The sequence below is a fragment of the Rhinolophus hipposideros genome (assembly GCF_964194185.1).
Source record: "Rhinolophus hipposideros genome assembly, chromosome: 7".
In the NCBI taxonomy this organism is placed as follows: domain Eukaryota; kingdom Metazoa; phylum Chordata; class Mammalia; order Chiroptera; family Rhinolophidae; genus Rhinolophus; species Rhinolophus hipposideros.
The window spans coordinates 50,000,648-50,020,232 of record NC_138053.1 but is presented as its reverse complement, the minus strand read 5'-3'; the positions used below and the strand labels follow the sequence as shown (position 1 = coordinate 50,020,232).

The following is a 19,585-nucleotide window of genomic DNA, read 5'->3' as shown; positions in this document are numbered from 1 at the left end:
AAAAAGCCCCACACGGTTAAGGATTGTTCTGTGAGAAGGGAACAAGCCTGGAAGGCAGAATTTCTGTATACAACATTCTGTTGATTCTTTTCTACCTAAGTGCCAAAGTCAGCAAGAAAAGCGATGGGGATTTTTTTTCCCAAATATATTTTTATTATTGTTTTTAGGCCTGGCGGGGGACGGAAGGAGGATCTCATGCTCCTGCAAGCAAAGGTGGAGCCGCCTGTTTGAGGCCAAGCACAGCAGGGCTATCTCCTGAAAGGGCTTCGGCACCGGTTCCCAGGCTCTCCATGGAAGAGAAAGTCCCTGTCAAATCCTGGGAAGGAAGGAGCTGGCAGTCCTTCCTCAGCTGACTAAGCAAGGGCCTCAAATCAAGTCAGAAAACCACAGCAATCGTTGTAGAAACCCAAAGGGAAGAGGAATCTGGGACAGAACGCCAGCAAAAGCTAGTGCTGGAACTCTCTAATTTTTGAGCAAATGCCTATGTTTCCAATATATTCCACACATCCACACAGCAGTTACCATTGCCTCAGTGAGAACCCCACATGTGTATGGAGTGTAAAATGAGGAGAATTAGGCTGTTTGGGTTCTTTAGTCGCTGAAATTCAGCCACTCTTTTTTCTATTTTTCCTTTAAAAAACTATGACTGAATAAATCCTTACTTTTATGTTCTTCAAGATATGAGTAGAAACAATACACAGCTTTTGCTTTTCAACTGATAATACCAGAGCTTCCTTTGAAATTTAAATTGGTATCTTCCATCTATTATTAATGATGTTGATTTTTAAAATTTCAGACTGAAAACACCTGAAATACAATCTACTTTTGTTGACTCATAAACTGATTAACTTCTAGACCATTTAGTTCCCCTTCATCCTCCAGATGCCTACTGTGCATTTGCACCTACAGCTTGCTGCAACCTGACTTTATTTCAGCGCCTCCTCTTGCTGTGACCATGGCTCCCATGTGATTATTTCTATGTAGAATCTACTTTCCATCTTCTTCCAGTCTCCAGATGAGCCTTTCCAACCTAACATTCCTCTCACCCTCACAGGCAATTTTCGCTCCAGTGAATTCTGGAGCGGAATGTACAATATAAGAAATGGATCTATTTTAAATGTGACCTTTAAAAATCGAATGCAAAACCAGAGGAGAAAGCAAACCGAAACAAACTGGAAAGCTTCTTGCAATTTTAGTCAATAAGTACACTCAGTTCAATATGTATCTTCCGTTAATTATAAACTCAGGGAGCGGCCACTTATAAACTCACAGGCCAATTTTAAATTCAGGGAAAGGCCACTTCTCGTAGTAGTACAAAAAATAAGATTATTTCATGCTTCGCATACTGAAAATGTCATAATATCAAAAATACAGTATTATAGCATACAAATAATCAATATAATAAAACATTGAAGATCTTGATAAACATGGATTGAGAAGGATCTTTGCTTTAGTCTCTGGGATTGTGAATTCAATGTTTTGTCACAGAGAATACAAATGCAAGACTTTTCTGGGGACCTTTAAAATGCATTGGTTACCTGGCTCCCTTAGAGCTATCAGAGGCCATATGGAGCATGTCCAGGGGGATCTGGCTTTTGTTGAAGCTGAGTTCAAGCTCTGCCTCTGCTCCTCTGTGAAGTGTCATTCCTGACCTTGCCATCCCAACAAGATCATTCCCTTCTCTGATCTTCTTTACAAAATCCATGACATATTTTACTTTATCTGGACCATGAGGTGTTTACATGTTATCTTATATTAGTGACTTATAGTGACTTTTTCTATGTATGTACCTTATCCCCAAATCAGACTGTAAGTTCTGGGAAAGCAAAGAACACATTTTTCTTTTTAATAGCTAGCATCTAACACATTGGTTTGGATGGAGGAGGTGCTCAGTAAGTACATGTTAATGATGATGTATAAAGTTTTATGTTCATTAGCTAAGCCATGATAAGTACAAAGCGTAGTACCTGGTACACAGAAATAGCTGGGAATGTTTTCTATTTGTATTAAAAATTGTATTCAAATGCATTAACTACTAGCACAGCGCCTGGAACATAATAGGTACCCATTGAATAACAGATTTGATTGAATAAACCAATTTTGAAAGTTTGGGGAAAAATGCATTTCTTTCAATAAAATAATCAAGAATCAACAAAGGTGTATGCATTACTACCTATTATTAATAAAATTTCCAATATGCTTTCAGCATGGGCATTTGCATAGAAAGATTAAAAAGGTGCAATGAATTGATTTTTGGTTAGGAAAAAATATAGTCTCATAGCTTTGAGCCACGGGTTGCTATTTCCCTCTATGGTAGATGTGTTAAATAAAGGGATAATTGCAAAGACAGACAGTGTGGGCACACTCTATGATTTATTCACTTAACAGGTTTTCCTTAGCTTTGTCAGGAATTCGTTTTAAGTGTTTGAAGAAGCTAGTGGGATTGGTTTGCCAACAGTCAGTTTACTTTGTTCCTGGCACTGAATTTCTATAATATTTTAATGTCTGCCAATTGCATAAGTACATTTAAAACCATGAAGGAGCTCTCCATTTGCCAGTACCACTTTTTAAGGGAATTCTACATACAAGGGAGAAAAGGACATAAGATTTAGAGGGATTAGTTAAGATTCTTTACTGCACTGTTTAAGATATTAAATTACATATGATTTTGTGAAAGCTCATATAATAAATGTTAAAAGGTTAAGCTCCGTAATAAATGACTCTACTGGGTTCAGCAGACACATGCTATTGAACAGGGTCCGTTCAGTGTTCCTAGATGGTGGTGCTCCTGACCCTCTGGGGCAGGACATACCTCCATGTGCAGGGCTGACCTAGCAGTGCAACTGCTTGTCCTTCAGAAAACTTCACTCTCAAGTCTCTGTGATACTGAAAACCATTTTCACACGTTTCTAAATACTGTTGGGGACCCCCGCCCCAGTCTCAAACGGACTATGGATGTACTGTATGCACACTGTAAGGGCAGTCTGCCCATGGCTGCATCCTTTCCAGCGGTCTGCAAATCCACCCCGCTGCCAACAGAAGGCATGGCTCCATCAAATGCTATCACCAGCACTGACACAAGTTCTGGCAAAACAGAATTATAGCACCATCAACTTTCCTAGTAACAGGAACTCTTAGAGGTCAACTGGTCCAAGCTCTCCTACGTATTTCTTAAATCTGCCCTTTCATCTCCATCAATTTTCTCTCTGCCTTTATTCAGGCCCTCCGTATCCTCCTACCCCTCTTACAGGCCGTTGCCTCTTAAATGGTCAGCTTGCCTCCATCATCCTCCAGACCAATCTTAAAATGAAAATCTGAGCCTGCTTAAAGCCTTTCAGTATCTCCCCATTGCCTTCCGAGCACCTTCTCAATTCCTTCTTTTCTGAGCCGGCTCTCACGTCACGCTCTCCAGCCTCACACCTCACCATTCCCCACCTTGGACTCTGGGCTCCAGCCCCGCCAAACCTCCTGTACAACCGCTCTCTCCACTCTGCCCTTGTTCACCTTTCTCTCTCACAGCTGAGAATGCTGCCCAATCTCCTCCCCACGGGCACACCATTTATCTGACCATCTCATTCCCAACATTTAATTCACAGAAAGCCTCCCCAGCCCCCAGGGCCCGGGTAGGCACCCCTACTACGTGCACACAGCACCCTACGCTGGACCTTCCACTGCATCATAATAATGCATTTGCTTGTTTGCCTCACTAGACTGCGTGTTTCCTAAGGGCTGGAATTATGTCTTACTCATCTTTCTCTGCAATGAGAGACTGAGTGAATAAACGAAAGCTCGGCCAGCCTCCATTTAATAGATAATGAAACTTAGGCTGGATTCTACATAACTAATTGGCAGGAAAGCTGGCCTTTGAACTCTGATCATATCCTATCAGAGAGGGATTAGAAGGGTCACCTTTGTATTAAAAAAAAAACACAGAAAATTATGTTGGTAATGAGACGAGCCATATGCAGTAACAAGCACTCATATGCCTATCTGAAAAGAGGCAGGGAGACATTAGTCTATCAATGTTGTAATTTAAATGCAGTAAGGGCATGGAGAGCAGAATAATTAAATTGAGATTTTTCTTATTAGCTTTTTTGAGGAGTCTGTTTCTAGAAATGGGTGCATTTACCTGAACTGAAAACCATCTAGGAGAGACTGAACTTCAAACCCAGTTGGTTTCTGGCATTTCTGTGTAATATATATATATATATATATATATATATATACTATTTAAATAATTATTTATATATAAACTAAATAAATATACATTCCTCATTAGGTAAATTCCCAAGGTTTAACTTAAATAAGTAACCTTAGATTAGAGGTTTTCAAATTTCTGTGTACAAACTAATCACCTGGATTATTGTTAAAAATGGAGATTCCTGGGCCCTCACCCCAGTGTTTCTCATTTAGTATTTCTGTGAGGGAACGTGAGAAGTTGCACTTTTAAAAATTGAGGTGAAATTCACAAAACATAAAAGTAACGATTCCAAAGTGTTCAATTTCATAACATTTAGCACATTCACAATGTTGTACAGACATCACCTCAGAAAGTGCATTTTTGACAAACACTCCACTGAGGCAGGCAGTCCCCAGATGGCCTACTGAGAATAACCACCTTACGTACTCAGATGATGATGGCAAGAAATGAGAAGCCTCATGCAACAACCTCATTATAAAAGGAGATTTTTTAAAAAGTTAGTTTCCCAAACATTTAAACCTAAAAAAAAATGCGTATGAGACAGACAGTAGTTTAGTGGTTACCAGAGCGTAAGGAGGGAAGTGGGGGTGGTAGATGAAGGTAAACAGGGTCAAATATATGGTGATGGAAGTAGAACTGACTCTGGGTGGTGAATACACAATGTGATATATAGATGACATATTACAGAATTGTACACCTAAAACCTATGTAACTTTACTAACAATTGTCACCCCAATAAACTTTAATTAAAAAAAATGCCTTTGCTTCTCCCTTTCACTAAATATAAGCATGATACCAAGAAGCTAGTGTATCTCAGGGTTTTCTGTACTAATGGATTCAACATTTATTTATCTGCATGCACCCAGTATTTCCATGCTTATAAAGAAGAACAGTGCTAAGCGAAGTGAGAAAACTGGAAAAAATGAATCACTCCTCTATGATGAGCCAGATCCAGGTCCTGTTTCCTTTGGTTTTAACAACATTATTACAACACATTATTAAATTCTATTTCAGGCAATGAAATTGTCAATAAACACAGAAAAAGTCTCCAGAGAAAGAACTGCAAATTAGGTTTCCCCTTATGGTCAAAATCTCATCTAAATGTAAGGAAACTGCTTATTCTGATAAAAGTTAATATAAAAATATATAGACATACTTCAGAGATATTGCAGGTTCGCTTCCAGACCACCGCAATAAAGCAAGTTTAGCAATAAAGTGAGTTGTAATCTTTTTGCTGGTGGAGGATCTCACCTTCAATGTGTGAAGCGCAATAAAGCAAAGCCCAATAAAACCAGGTGTACCTGTAACAGCTGCTCAAAGATGCTGAGATCAACTGCTGTTTTCTTTTCAAGGTTTTAGAACCAGTTTTCCTAGTTTTAATTCATGATCTAGTTGCTCCAGAGTTGGTTCTAATTTTAGCTCATTTTACTCAGGGTCAGATTTCTGTGAGGATTCCTGGAATTAAGCAACTATTAAAGATCAGCCATGGTGATAGGAACCAAGGTTAACATGGCATCTTCATAACAAAGATACAGAATAAGATGAAAACTCATCACAAGGTGAGAAACCAAGACTAACAGATAACCTGTAATGCCAGAATCTTGGAAAACTTCCATAAGCTGTACGGCTGAAGAAGCTGGGCTGAGGAAACAAGGACTGATGTATCCCAATTACCTCAGGACACAGTGTCACACCACCTTCTTGAAAAGAGGCAGGGAGGCAGCCTGGGAGGGGACAGTGCTAATTTTTGACATAAGCAGAGACGGATTACCTCCTCAACTTTCTGTGTGCAGTTAAGAGATCACAACTCTCCCCTCCCCCCCAAAAAATGGGACAGAGCAGAAAAGACTCTGACAGGGGGACACATTGTATGTTGGGAAGTGACCCCAAAAGTAAAGCCCTAAAGGCAGGGAAATAGGAAGAGTCTTGCAGAGCACGTTGGGGTGGTTTTAGCATGTCAAAGAACCAGGAAGCCAAAAGAGCCAAATGCAGGTCAATCAGGTTCAGTGGAATACAGGAGACTCCATGCCTATAGGCCACTGGGAACTGAGTGAGGTCAGGTGTGTATCAACCTGACCTCAAGCTATAGATTTGAGAAGGGATTAACCAGGAAACAGTGATGAGAGGCCAAGAGCTGACCACGTGGACAGATCCTTCACTGCTACTGTGTTCCCCTGAAAATAAGACCTAGCCGGACCATCAGCTCTAATGTGGGGAAAAATAAGACCTAGCAGGACCATCAGCTCTTTTGGAACAAAAATTAATATAAGACCTGGTCTTATTTTAATGTAAGACCGGGTCTTACATAATACAATATAATATAAGACCATGTCTTATATAATACAAAATAAGACTGGGCCTTATATTAATTTTTGCTTTAAAAGACGCATTAGAGCTGACGGTCTGGCTAGGTCTTATTTTCAGGGAAACACTGTATACTCAGAGAAAGGGTATATAGCTGGTTATGATTTACGAGTACTATGGAAATGAAGATTTTAGAGAAGTTCTATTCAGGAAAAGCATGGGATCTATGAACAGAAGTGTAGAAAGCCAAAAGTTGAGATAAAGGACAACGCGATGAGGTAAAAGGAAAAGAAGATGAGATGCAAAAGCACAATCAATTAGCACAATTAGGGTTAATAGGTATTGACCTCAAGACCTGGGTATGAATTATAGCTCTTCCATTCGTTAGATGAGTGGCTCTCTTAGTCCTTTCAGATTGCTATAACAAAATCCCAACCTGGATAGCTTATAAACAATAGAACTTTAGTTCTCACAGTTCTGGAGGCTGGGAAGTCCAAGATCAAGGCACCAACATGGTTGCCTTATGGTGAGGACCCTCTTCCTGGTTCATAGCCCATGTCTTCTTGCTGTGTCCTCAGATGGAGGAAGAGGGGCTAGGGATCTCATGGGGTCTCTTTTATAAAAGTACTAATCTCATTCATGAGGGCTCCACCTTCATGACCCAAGCACCTCCCAAAGGTCCCAACTTCTAACACCATCACACTGGCTGTTGGGATTCCAACATGTGAATTTGGGGTGAACATAAACATTCAGACCACAGCAGTGGTCTTGGGCAAATCACTTACCCTTGTTAAGTTTTGATTTCTTCATTTATAAAATGGAGCTAAAGAAACCTATTTCACAAGGTTATGTTGAGCTTTAATGCTTACATGACCAATAATGAGAAAGTCTAGGAAAAGCACTTGAACAGAACCTGGGCGTTCAGTAAATATGTAATAAACAGTAGCCATTATTATTACTAACAATTTTAGAGGAAAAGGGAACTGACTGAGGCAAACAAAGGATTGTAAAGAGACTAAAAACACAATTAATAATAATCTACATTGGAGATATTAAAGAGCAGAATTAAAGTTGCAAAAAAAAAAAAAAAAAAGATCTAACTGGTAATCTGGTAATGCAGAGGAGCTCCAGAAGTCTGAGACAAAGGACAAAAACTAAAAATGATGAGAGAAAAGCTGAGTCAGTGATTCAGCCTACTAATTGAAGGTATTTTTGAGAAATGAATCAAGCAGAACAAAAGCAATAAGCTAAAATATGAAGAAAGAAAACTTCCTGGAGTGAAAAACAATCTCAGCATGAAGATCAAAGGGCTCACTGTACTTCAGGCAAAGTTAATTTTAAAATATTTTAAAGACCCACACCTAGATATAATTCAGCAAAAAATTTAAACTATGGAGATAATTCTTTTACAAAGCCTCCAAAAAGGTTCCAGAGACCAGCTTAACCAGAGAGATCTTTCAAACACTCTATAAACTGTTCCAGAGCATAGGAAAAAATAAGAAAATCACCCAACTATTTTATGAAGTGAGCATAACCAACACAACAAAACCTGACAGAGAGAAAGGAAGCCACTAACCCCACTTTCACTTCTGAATTGATGCAAAAATCCTAAACAGAACCCTAGCAAACTGAATGCAGCAGTATAATAAAAATGCATACATATATCAAATTGGATTTAGCCCAACAAAGCAAAGATAGTCCAAGATGAAGATATGTTAATATATCAGAGTGTCAGAATATAAGACAATCTTATTATAAGGTAATCCTCATTTTCTTAGTGAATAGCTCCAAAATTATATTTGCCAACTGAAATGCATGCAATATGAATATTTATGAAATAGTCAACTATTTAAAATAGTTAGGTATACACACTTGAAATCATATACTAAAAGAACTTAAAATACTGCTTTTTCCCCCCACTTTCACATATCATGAAAAAATTTTATTCCATCTCTTCCCATGCCTACTTGACATTAATATCCGCTGTCACAGGAGCCACTATGAGATATTTAACATCTTCACTTCTGTCTGAGCACTTTTCAGTCTACATGATACTTTACTCCATATATACCTTATTTCAGGAAGTCATTTATCGTGAAATCTCTACCACAAAGGCTTGCTTTATCAACTTATAACTTCCAGTTCTTGCCCTCGTGAGGTCATTTCCCAGGAATAATTACCAAATCAGTATTAAATGTCTTGGCCTCCCTTTTCATGGATTCTTTCTAGTGACCTCTATAAGCATGCAATACCAGCATTGATCAAAGGGCTTTACCAGGATGTTCAAAATAAAGTCAGTTGAGAAAAACTCTGAGAACATGATAGATCTTGTCGGGAATTGTATATAAGATGTCTCCCTCTCTTCTGAAGAGTAAGTCTTGGTGGGGAAACAAATGTTATCTTATAGCAACCCTTTGCACAGCAGGGCATACTTAGAACATTATAGTATTTGTATTGCACTACAGCAACTAAGCAGGGCCACTCAGGGTGGCCGCTCCCCCTGGCCCTGCCCAGGCTCCTCGACAGATCAATAAAGCAACACATCATGGGGAGAGTTCTGCTATATCACGAGGTCCAGTAAGAACATCCAGGGGCAGGAGACTGCAGTGGAGCCAGAGAGGTTGATGCCTGGCTCTGTCTGGCTATGTGACCTTAGGCAAGTTACTCAGCTTCTTTGTGCTTCAGTTCTCACATCTGCAAGATGGGATAATAACAGTCCCCAGAGAATTATTCTGAGGATTAACTAAACTAATTCATGGAAAGCACTTAGAACTCTATCCTGCACACAGTAAGCACACAATAAATGCTAGGTTCAATAGCCATGCCTGATCAAAAGCAAAACAAAACAACTCAAAAAACAAACAAACAAACAAAAAACACAATGAGTAGAATAACCAGATTAACTCTGCAACACGTCACCTCACCCCCCTTACACAGTCACTTTAAAACTCATCAGACGACAAACCCTGACCTCATCCTTGGAGTTTCCAGTTAAATTTTTATGTTTTAGTCAAGGATCACTAGGAATCTAAGAAAGCCTCCTTTATGAAAGAGAGACTAAAACAGGGATACAAATGACCTTAGAAGGAAAAGAGCCAATGTTGGAAGCATAGGCAAACTAAAACATATATGTATGCATATACATACATGCATATATGATATTTATACACACACCTACATACATACTCACACATATATAAAATTAATGGTTAAGAGCACAGGCTTTGGAGCAATAAATTATTATATCCACAAAGTAAAAACAGAACTTCGTGAAAAAGGAATTGCCAGAAAACAAGACAGCGCTCTTGATAATTAAAAAGCATGTTGGTGGCAATGACTTCAATAGAACGATTACAAAATAATGGTTAAGAAAATTTCCCAAATAAAGAAAATAGGAGATTAAAAAAAACCTAAGAAAATTAGAGGATTAATCCAATATCCAAATAACAGGAATTTTGTAAAAGCAATATAGGAGAAAAGTGGGATGGAAGGCCAAACAATTCTAAAATAAATAATAGAAGAAAATTTCCCATCACAAAAGAATCTGCATTTTCAAGATAGAAAGTGCTCTCTGAGTACTCAGCAGAAGGAATAAACCAAGATCTATATCCAAAGCACATCATAGGGAAATTTTAGAAAACTGGCTAATGAGAGTTAGAAAATCATATATGTAACAGATTAGAAGTCAGAATGATGCTGCCATAATGAAAATGATTTTTAAAAAATTCCCTTCTTTCTTCTTTTCTGTTTTTTTCTATAATCGGCATGTATAACTTTTATTGTCAGAAAATTTTAATATAAAATAATCTATACTTGGACATTCTAACTTAGATTTAAATGACTCCATTCCTTATCTGTCTTTCTAATGTCCCAATCTGTCTCTCTGCACTGATACAGAGACCCCTATAGTCAGCAGAACTCCTAGTGAGAGAACCTGGGCTGATAGTGATTGCTGTGAGCCGTCACTCCTGGGATTCACTGCCCAGCAGCCCTGTGTGGGAGTGACGGCCACTCATATTTACTCAGTGAGCAGTTGTTTTCAAGCATACACCCAGAATATTTTGATATTTGAAGAAAGTGGGGAAAGCCCATAATTCCTTTTCCTTAGACACATCTTTCTATCCTTTATGATCATGACTTCACTGTTGTAGTTAGCATTTATTTTAATAAGGAACTACTAAATGCTCCAATTTGTCTTCATTGCATTTATTGAATATCATCTCCTAAGCTTTGTCAAGAGATGATTTTCCTATTGACAGGCTTACCTGTGGAGAAGATGAACACTGTGTTGTTCCAGAGCCCATGGCTTTTCAAGGCTGCGGTGACATTTCCCACGGCTTCATCCATAAGGGACACCATTCCTGCATAGTAATGCCTGTTCCTATCTTGGATAAAGTCATATGGCTTCAGATATTCCTCGGGGACCTGAAGAGGCTCGTGGACAGACTGGAGAGCAAGGTACAGAAACAGAGGCTGGAAAGAGAGTTTGTGTAAATCAGTTAAGATGGCATGGAAACATGAACTATATAGAGAGAAGTCCAGATTTATCAGTTAATAATAGTAATACCAAGACAACCTACAGAATGGGTTGAAAATATTTGTAAATCATATATCTGATAAGAGACTTGTATGCAGAACATATAAAGAACTCTCACAACTCAATAATAAAAGACAATTAACCCAAATATAAAATGGGCAAAGAATGAGAATAGACATTTCTCCAAAGAAGATACACAAAAGGCCAAAAAGCACATGAAATGATGATCAACGTCATTATTCATTAAGGAAATTCAAATTAAAACCACTCTGAGATACCACTTACACTCTGAGATATACACCCACTAGGATGGTTATAATATAAACAGCAACATAAGTGTTGGTGAGAATGCAGCTAAATTGAAACCTTCATTCATTGCTGGTGGGAATATCAAATGGTGCAGCCAATTTGAATAACAATTTGGCAGTTCCTAAAACTGTTAAACACAGAGTTACCACATGACCCAGCCTTTCCAGTCCTAAAGAATGAAAGCATATATCCACACAAAAACTTGTTTGTGGATGTTCACAGTGGCATTATTCATAACACACCAAAACAGGAAACCTACATGTCCACCAACTGATGAATGGATAAACAAAACGTGGTATATTTTCAGCAACATACAGCAGTAAAAGGAATATTATCCAGCCATAAAAAGGAATGAGTATTTACACATGCTACAACACAGATGAACCCCGAAAATGTTATGATAAGTGAAAGAAGCCAATCAAAAAAGACCACATTTTGTATGATTCCATTTATATGAAATGACCAGAAGAGGCAAATCATGGAGACAGAAAGTAGATTAGTGGTTGCCTGGAGTTGTAGGGAGTTGAGGAGAGCAATGGTGAGTGACTGCTAATAGGTAATGGTTTTTGGGGGGCTGATGAAAATGTTTTAAACTTAGATTGTGGTTATGGTTACACAACTCTGTAACTTTACCATTGAAATGTATACTTTAAATGGGTGGATTTTATGGTGTATGGATTATGTCTCAATAAAGATGTTAAAAAATATAACAAAAGACACAAGATAAAAAAATTAAAAATAAAAGCTTAAGTTCTAAAATGGCCTAGAAGCCTCTGATCCAAACAAATAATAATAATATCAGTCATACCAACTATATATTAAATGTCTATGTGCTAGATACTATAAAGATTTATATACGTATTCTATTTCATTTAATACTAAAAAAAAACCCCATCCAGTTTACAGGTAAGTTAACTGAGGCTTAGAAAGGTTATATGACTTGCACTAGTTCCTATTAATTGCAGAGCAATTTCCTATGGGAAACTGCACTATTATGGTGTGTATACGTACCAAGAAATACTGGAACTTTTTGCTTCAGCTGAAAAATAATTTCACACCTTTTAGGAGAGGATTAGGGATTCTTGAGATTTTTATGAGAAAACAAGAACACCATATCTTGGTAGTCTCTGACCTAGGAAGGAAGGCCAGTTTAATTCCTGGAAAGGAAGGAGAGTGAGACACTGATTCTATTTTATCTCTTACAACAATTTATAGCATGTAATATTAGTGGTATTCCAGGTCACCCCCTCCTTTTTAATGAGCCTTTCGGAAGGCATTCTTTTCATTGTGCTCCTACAGAATTCTTTCATCAGTTGAAAACCCTCAAAAAGATAATTGGTTCAACCCAAGAATAAAGATATAATTCTCTTAAGGTATTTGAGGCATTTAAATCTCATAAATAAATGGGGGGAAAGTTAGAAAGCAGACTGGATATGAGGGCTCATATTTCATTCTTCATTGTTGATAAATTGTTTTAAATTACATATTATATATCCCAATGATGGAATAAGGAGTATACATACATAGAGCCCAAATAGACACCCACATATTATTTGTAGTTCAGATCTTTGGCACTTAGAAAAACCTTTTCGCCAACTTCGAAGTGTTAAAAATAGCTGTTAAATATCAAAGTCATCGCTTTCAAACCTATCTAACTAAGGAAGTAAGTGATGGAATAAAAACCATGATAATGTAGAACCTGTGCTTCGTTTGTACATTGTTTCCATGGAAAACATTCCCAATTCCAACTCCAAAAGTCGATACTAAAAGCTTTAACACTGCGCTAGCTCTATCTCTGTTGCCCCTTGACACACATTTCCTACGCCAGCTGCACAAGTCACACTGAAATTTCTGCGTTCCTCCAGACCCTAATGAAGGGAATCGGGCAGATGGTCTTCTAGTTAGCGAGGAAGGACCCTGGCCCGAGACGTTTGGAGGAGGAAGGACGTGCACAGGCATCGGTGCTCTGACAGTGTAGTGAGGGTCTGAGGTGGGAGAAGCCATCTGAGTCTCCGCACTACACTAAGCCACCCCAGCCACCAAACCAAGATGCAGATGGGGACAGGATTAAAAAGTGAAAGACTAAAAAAAAAAAAAAAGAAAAAAAAGTGAAAGGCTAGAACAACTGGCAGCCCACATGAAATTTTAAAAATCAGGAACTATGACATAAAAACATGTTTTGTTTTGTATTCTTTAAATTTTCTGGAAAAATCAGTACTTCTGACAAATCCACACCCACACTCCATCTGGTAACAAATAGCTGGAGTCTGAGAAACAAAGATCCCACTCCCCAAAGCTCTCCAATTTTCTAGTCGCTCCATCTGAGCAGGTAGGTTAGCAGCCCGATCCTTGTAAACAGGAGTTCGTGACCCGGGTCTGGGTTTTCTGCATGGATAGGGGTGGAGGAATGAGAAAGGAACCTCACTGCTTAAGAAGAGGTGCTCATCAGTCATCATCAGCCATGTGGCAACCCACGTGGTGAAAGAGACAGCGGAAGGAAGGCAGGTTATGCCCAACCAGCAAGTGATTCCTAGAAGCGATGGCCGGGGAGGGTGGTGGGGGAGTGTTAGTTCTTATAACCACGCCAGAGAAATAAATAATGATTCTGGGACAATCATTAGAGGACTGTGTACATATTCAGTATAGAAATCATTCTACTCACTTTGTTAAACATAGCAAAATAGTTCCTGAAAATCTTTCCAATAATTATCCCTTAGTGGCTAAAGGCATGACTGTCACTCTTGAGAAGTTAGTATTATAAAACGACAGCAATTTCCCAGTGATCAGGCTTCTATTCAGATAGAAGGGGCATAGCTGAGAAGAGAAAGTGAAAACCACCTCTAAGAGATGAGAACTAGCCTGTCCTGTGATTATTACAAGCCATGCAAAGGCCTTGCAATATCTGCTGACTAGATCCTAATAATTCACAAGTATAGCTAAAGTTATTGCTTGAACAAAACAAGTTATCTTTCTTCCCATTTCATTAGCAGTAACCTAGGGCCATTTAGTGTATGGGCAAACAACCTAACACATATCCATTTGGTTCTGGGTCACCCAGAGGAGGCAGAATGGTGTATAGTGCAGCCCTTTTAATGAGGTGAGGACCAATGCAACACCTTTTAAAGTATTTCCATCCAATATTGTAAAAATAAAGTTTCAGGACTCATATGGTGAACTTTATTCGTGAAACAGCTCATTCCCCAACAATGCTAGATGTGAAGCACTTTTATACTATTTGTAAATTTAAAAAAAAATTAATAGGTACTATTAGTACTACATGGTGGCCCAGTGGAAAGAAAAATTAACTAGAGCTCTAAGGGTCTCCAATCACAATCAGGAACCCACCTACAGCCACTTGTCCTAAGGCACTGCCGGTGAACAGCTGTAGCCAATTTCCCCACACCTGCCAGCCAGGGCCTCAGCTCCCGTTAGCCTAAATCAAGCAGCCACCAACCATCCTGGGAAGGGGCTCATTCTTACTATACTGTCTACTGACTTGAGTTCCAACCCAGTCATGCATTGGCCTTTGGAGGCCTGTGGGCCAATATGACCTTACTGACATCCTGATTCAAATCCCTGGAGTCCTGGACCTGACTTGATCTCCATTGGTTACAACTGCCACCTTTACACCAACCCTAACTGTACCCTTTCGGGTTTCTTGGGACTAGAAATGGAATCCTAGATGTGAATCATGACCAAATGTTTAAGTATTACATAAAAGTATGACATTGTTACCTAAAGTTATTAGCATATTAATAAGAAGCTAAGGGTCCATTTCCTTTTCTTATTATGTCTATTATTATACTCTAAATAGCCTCAACATGCTAAGAAACCTAATTTCAGTGTTATTTTTGTTTCTTTAGTATATTTTCCTAATTTAAAGGCTAAATTTTAAAAAGCATATGATATGTTTTTAAATTGTTATTTCTGTCTTTGACTTCCAAATTAAGACATTCCTTTCCAAATTGTGTCAAGGAAAAGTAAGAGTCTACCACAAGAAATTTACATTTGCTTTAATAAGCTTCTAGTAGATCAGATGTGTGAGAAAACATTTATTTTTATTCTGCAAAGTGTTGGAAGGGCTATTTTTAACCAAAAGACATTTTATGAATATGTTACTTTCACACTATAGTCTGACTACTAAGGGAATTATCCTGTAGAAAAAGAGAAAGGACATTCCTTCCCAACACATGTGGAATGGTTACTAGCAGTATCTCCCTGAGTCTAGCACCAACTGTATTTCTGTTACAAGATTGCTTAGTATGCTTTCTCCCCCTCAAGTGCTCTTTCAAATTGGCACATTTTTAACCCAGTTTATGGATTTGTGTGTATTGCTTTAATGCTTTCCATCTTAGAACAAGTTGCCTATGTTACAGTCTATCTATAGCACTTGAGAAATTAGCACAGAAAATGATTCAACATTGGGAAAAAATGATAAGTGCAGCTCCTGGAACTGCGGTGATACATCATTTTACTGAGAATTGAAAACGTAAACATCTGCATTTGCTATTTTAAATAAATTTTCTGAGGCTATTACTCAGCTATTGATTATTTCATTAATTTATGTCTATGTGTGAAACTTGACTTTGAGGTTGGGAATGCTGGAGAACGCTTCAAAATATTTCAGACACTGTAGGAAAATGACCACCCTCTTACCTGGCAATTTCCATAATGTTATCTCTGAGCAACACCATACTAATAACACTAGTTTGGATGGCGTTCCAGCTCTTAGGACCTACAATTTTCCTCAGTTCCTGTGCTTTCCACACTACACCAGTTAAGGCAGCCCACCCACAAAGAACTATTTCGCCCCAGCTGCTTCCTCTTATCCGCCAAATGTTATGGGCACTGTGAAAGAATACTCTATTGTTCCTTAATGGGAACTAATTTTTATTGTAGGCATATTATAGTCACATGACTATATTGTGAAGCTGTAAAAGGCGGTTGGCTTCTGCTTGCCCCTCGTGTTTGAGGGGAGACAATAGAGGCTGCACATCAGAATCACTGGTGGGAGGTGGGAGTGGTGGAGGTGTTATTAAATGCCAGTGACAGGGTCCCACCCCAGACCGATAAGTCACAATATTTGGAATTGGTATTTCTTACAAGCTTTCCAGATGATCCCAATATACTGTCAGGAATGGAACTATCAAGCTGAATCATACATACACTGGGGCTCATAATCTCTGGTCTTGGATATTAACTGTGAATCTCCTATAAGGGAGTGGATTGAGCTCTGGAGTCAAACAGCGTTTGACACAAGGCTAATTCTAACTCTCAACAGCTGTTGATTCTAAGTCTCAACAGCTCTGTGACCTTGAACAAGTTACTTAACTTTTCTAGGCCAGTTTGCTTCTCTGTAAAATGGTGCCTATCTCCATGGAAAGAACAAGGATCACAGTTCCCTTAAGACCTTATCTTATCCTTTGGGTTTTTAGCTGTATCCATACAAGCATACAGAAGAAAATTGAGAACCTAAGCCAGTTACCTAGTCGTTATCTTTCCAATTATCTGAATACTGGTGTAGCTCTAGATTTTAAAATCTACATATGTCTACATATTTGAGAGAATATTCCAATTTCTTCCACATTCCACAACAAGCATGGCCGCTCCAAGACGTCAGCAAGCAAAAGTGATAAAAAGCCATAAGTTGGGCCAAGCTGAGGACAGATACCAAGGAATACTCCTAGTACTAAGTTAGAGGCAGTAAAGACAACCAGGAAGAAACCACGTCAAAAAGGGGTTGAGTAGCCCAGTTACCAAGTCTAACAGGTGCATAAACTGGAATCCAAATTGTGATCTGCAGTGAGGACCCTCAGTAATTGTCAAGGCGGCAAAATGCAGGAAATGAGAAAAGCCAGATAACATTGCACATTCTATTATTTGCTATATTAGGGTTCCACGGAAGGGCAAATTTCACGGGTGTGCTAATGCAGTTCTTAATAAAGCCATATTCTAAGACCAATATCTGAGAACACAAATATTGGATCCAATTTTAAAGGCATTTAAGCTAAATCCAGGGAATTTAGCTTAAACATTAGCTCCTGAGGTTAACTCTAGGTTAACAAAAAAAATGTTGAAGGGTATTCGCTCTTTTCTATTTTTACCTATAGATAAGTCAAAAGGTTTCAGCACACGATATACATAATGGTTTCAGGATGGTAAATATGTGAAAAACAGGCTCATCGGTATGCCATGTTCACGGATTGAAAGACTCAATATTCTTAAGACATCCATTCTCTCCAAGGTGGCTTATAGATTCAGTGAAATGCAAATCCAAGCAGGCACTTTTATTTATTTATTTTGGTAGCAATTGACTAGCCGACTCTAAAATTAACATGGGAATGTAAAAAGTTTGCCATAATAAAACCTAATTTTGTATATAAGCCCAACATTTTAAAAAAAAGATATCAATTTAATAATTACTTACAGCACATGCACATAATACACCAAAATAATAAAACTATATTTCTACCAAAACACTATAGACACAGTATTTCTCAAAGTGAGATCTAAGGACCACTTGCATCAGAATCACCCTGGAGGAATTTGTTTGCCATGCTGACGTGCGGATTTCCCACAGACCTAAGAGATCACTCTTAGAAGTGGGCTCCAGAAATTTCCATTTTTAACAAGCTTCTCAGGCTGATATTGATGTACTCTAAATTTGTTAGATTTATTTTATTAGATTTTTATTAGATTTTTCTCCTAAATAACAGTGGCCTTTTCCTACCTGCATCTGAAGAGATGCTAGCTTCTTAACACAATCTTGATCTCACTAAAGAGGCAAGACTTACCTTCTCTGGTGGGTGGTTAGTTATGAGGGCTGTAGCCCTTTGGGTAAATATGTTTGTTGAATACATATTTTCATATCCTGTTGCAACTTCTTCACCATCTCGAAAATCAAGAGCACATCGTGTGACATTCAGAGCATTGATTAATGTACAACGCTCGTGGGAATAGTAATCTTCACTACCTAAGAGATAGCCTACAACAAGAATGGGAAATGAAAGTAGTCAGCATAGCATAAAACTTGTTAAACAAACTGATGTTTCAGCATTTAATTGCCTAAGGCAATTGATTACCCATGACAAGGCTAATCAAGTGACAAAGCTAATCAGAGCACCATTTCTTAACATCTTTATATTTGCTAGCAAAAGGCATTAAAATGTTACTGTAAAAAAATTCAAATCCACTTCTCACTCAAGTCTTTAGGACACAAGCTCTACAATAGAACTTTCAAAGTGGGTGATTCCAAGTAAATACATTCTAAAAAACTCACAGTTCAAATTCAGTAACGGTGATAACATCTTAATCTCTTAAAGCTATCCAATGGCTAAAATAGCATAGGGTTAATGTGATTTGTCACGAGTTTTAATTCTGAGGTGATCACATAAATGAATGCAGGAATCAAATAATGTTGATATTGACCTTGGGAGACCGGTTTCAAGGTTACTTATAGAGGCGGCTCTAGGAGGAATCATCTTTAGTCAGATGCTGACACCCACTGGTGAAAGACGCAAAGCTTTCCAAACAGAGGCTTTCTAGACATAACAGGGCCAAAAGATCAAACTAATACATGGCGCTGAGATTAGATTTTTCTACCTGTGGTGAATTTTATCCCAAATGTAAATGGCATTAACTGCCTATTGCACAATTTAGACTTAAACATGGAAGGAAATGGGTTTTCTCAATGAATATTTGTTTCTGCAAATGTTTCCTATTTCCCTAAAATATTAAAATAAGCTGTGCTGCATATTATATAATTCTATTTATATGGGATGTCCAGAACAGGCAAATCTATAGAGACATAAAGTAGGTTAGCAGTTGCCTAGGTCTGGCAGGGTTGGGGGAAAACGGGGAGTGAGTGTTAACGGGGATGGGGCTTCTTTTTGGGGGTGATGGAAATGTTCTACAATCGGATTGTGATGACAGTGGCACAACCCTGTGAATTTTTAAAAAAAATTTTTAAAAATCATTGAATTGTACCCTGTAATTGTGTGGATTGTATGGTATATGAATTACACTTTGATAAAGCTGTTAAAAAGAAACAAGTCATGCTGGACTCTGAGCTACCTCCTGGCAGATACCACTTACTAACCTTAAAATGAAGACGACAAAATTGGCCTGGCCCTTTCCCCAGTCCTGAATGCTCCCTATAATCACAATTAAAAGCCTTACCCACCTCATACAATAAATGAATTCATTTTTAATTAATCTCCTCCTTTTCTATGATG

At 38.3% G+C, this 19,585-nt stretch overlaps 1 protein-coding gene across 1 annotated transcript in view; it reads right to left on the bottom strand.

Moving 5' to 3' along the window:
- The window catches only part of ARSB (arylsulfatase B), a 146,639-nt gene that overhangs the window by 107,873 nt on the left and 19,181 nt on the right, over positions 1–19,585 (bottom strand). The window contains exons 3-4 of the mRNA XM_081054635.1: positions 18,146–18,336; positions 10,771–10,978 (exon numbers count right to left, since the gene is read on the bottom strand). Coding sequence (XP_080910761.1) covers positions 10,771–10,978; positions 18,146–18,336 — 399 coding nt within the window. The remainder of the gene's footprint in view (positions 1–10,770; positions 10,979–18,145; positions 18,337–19,585) is intronic.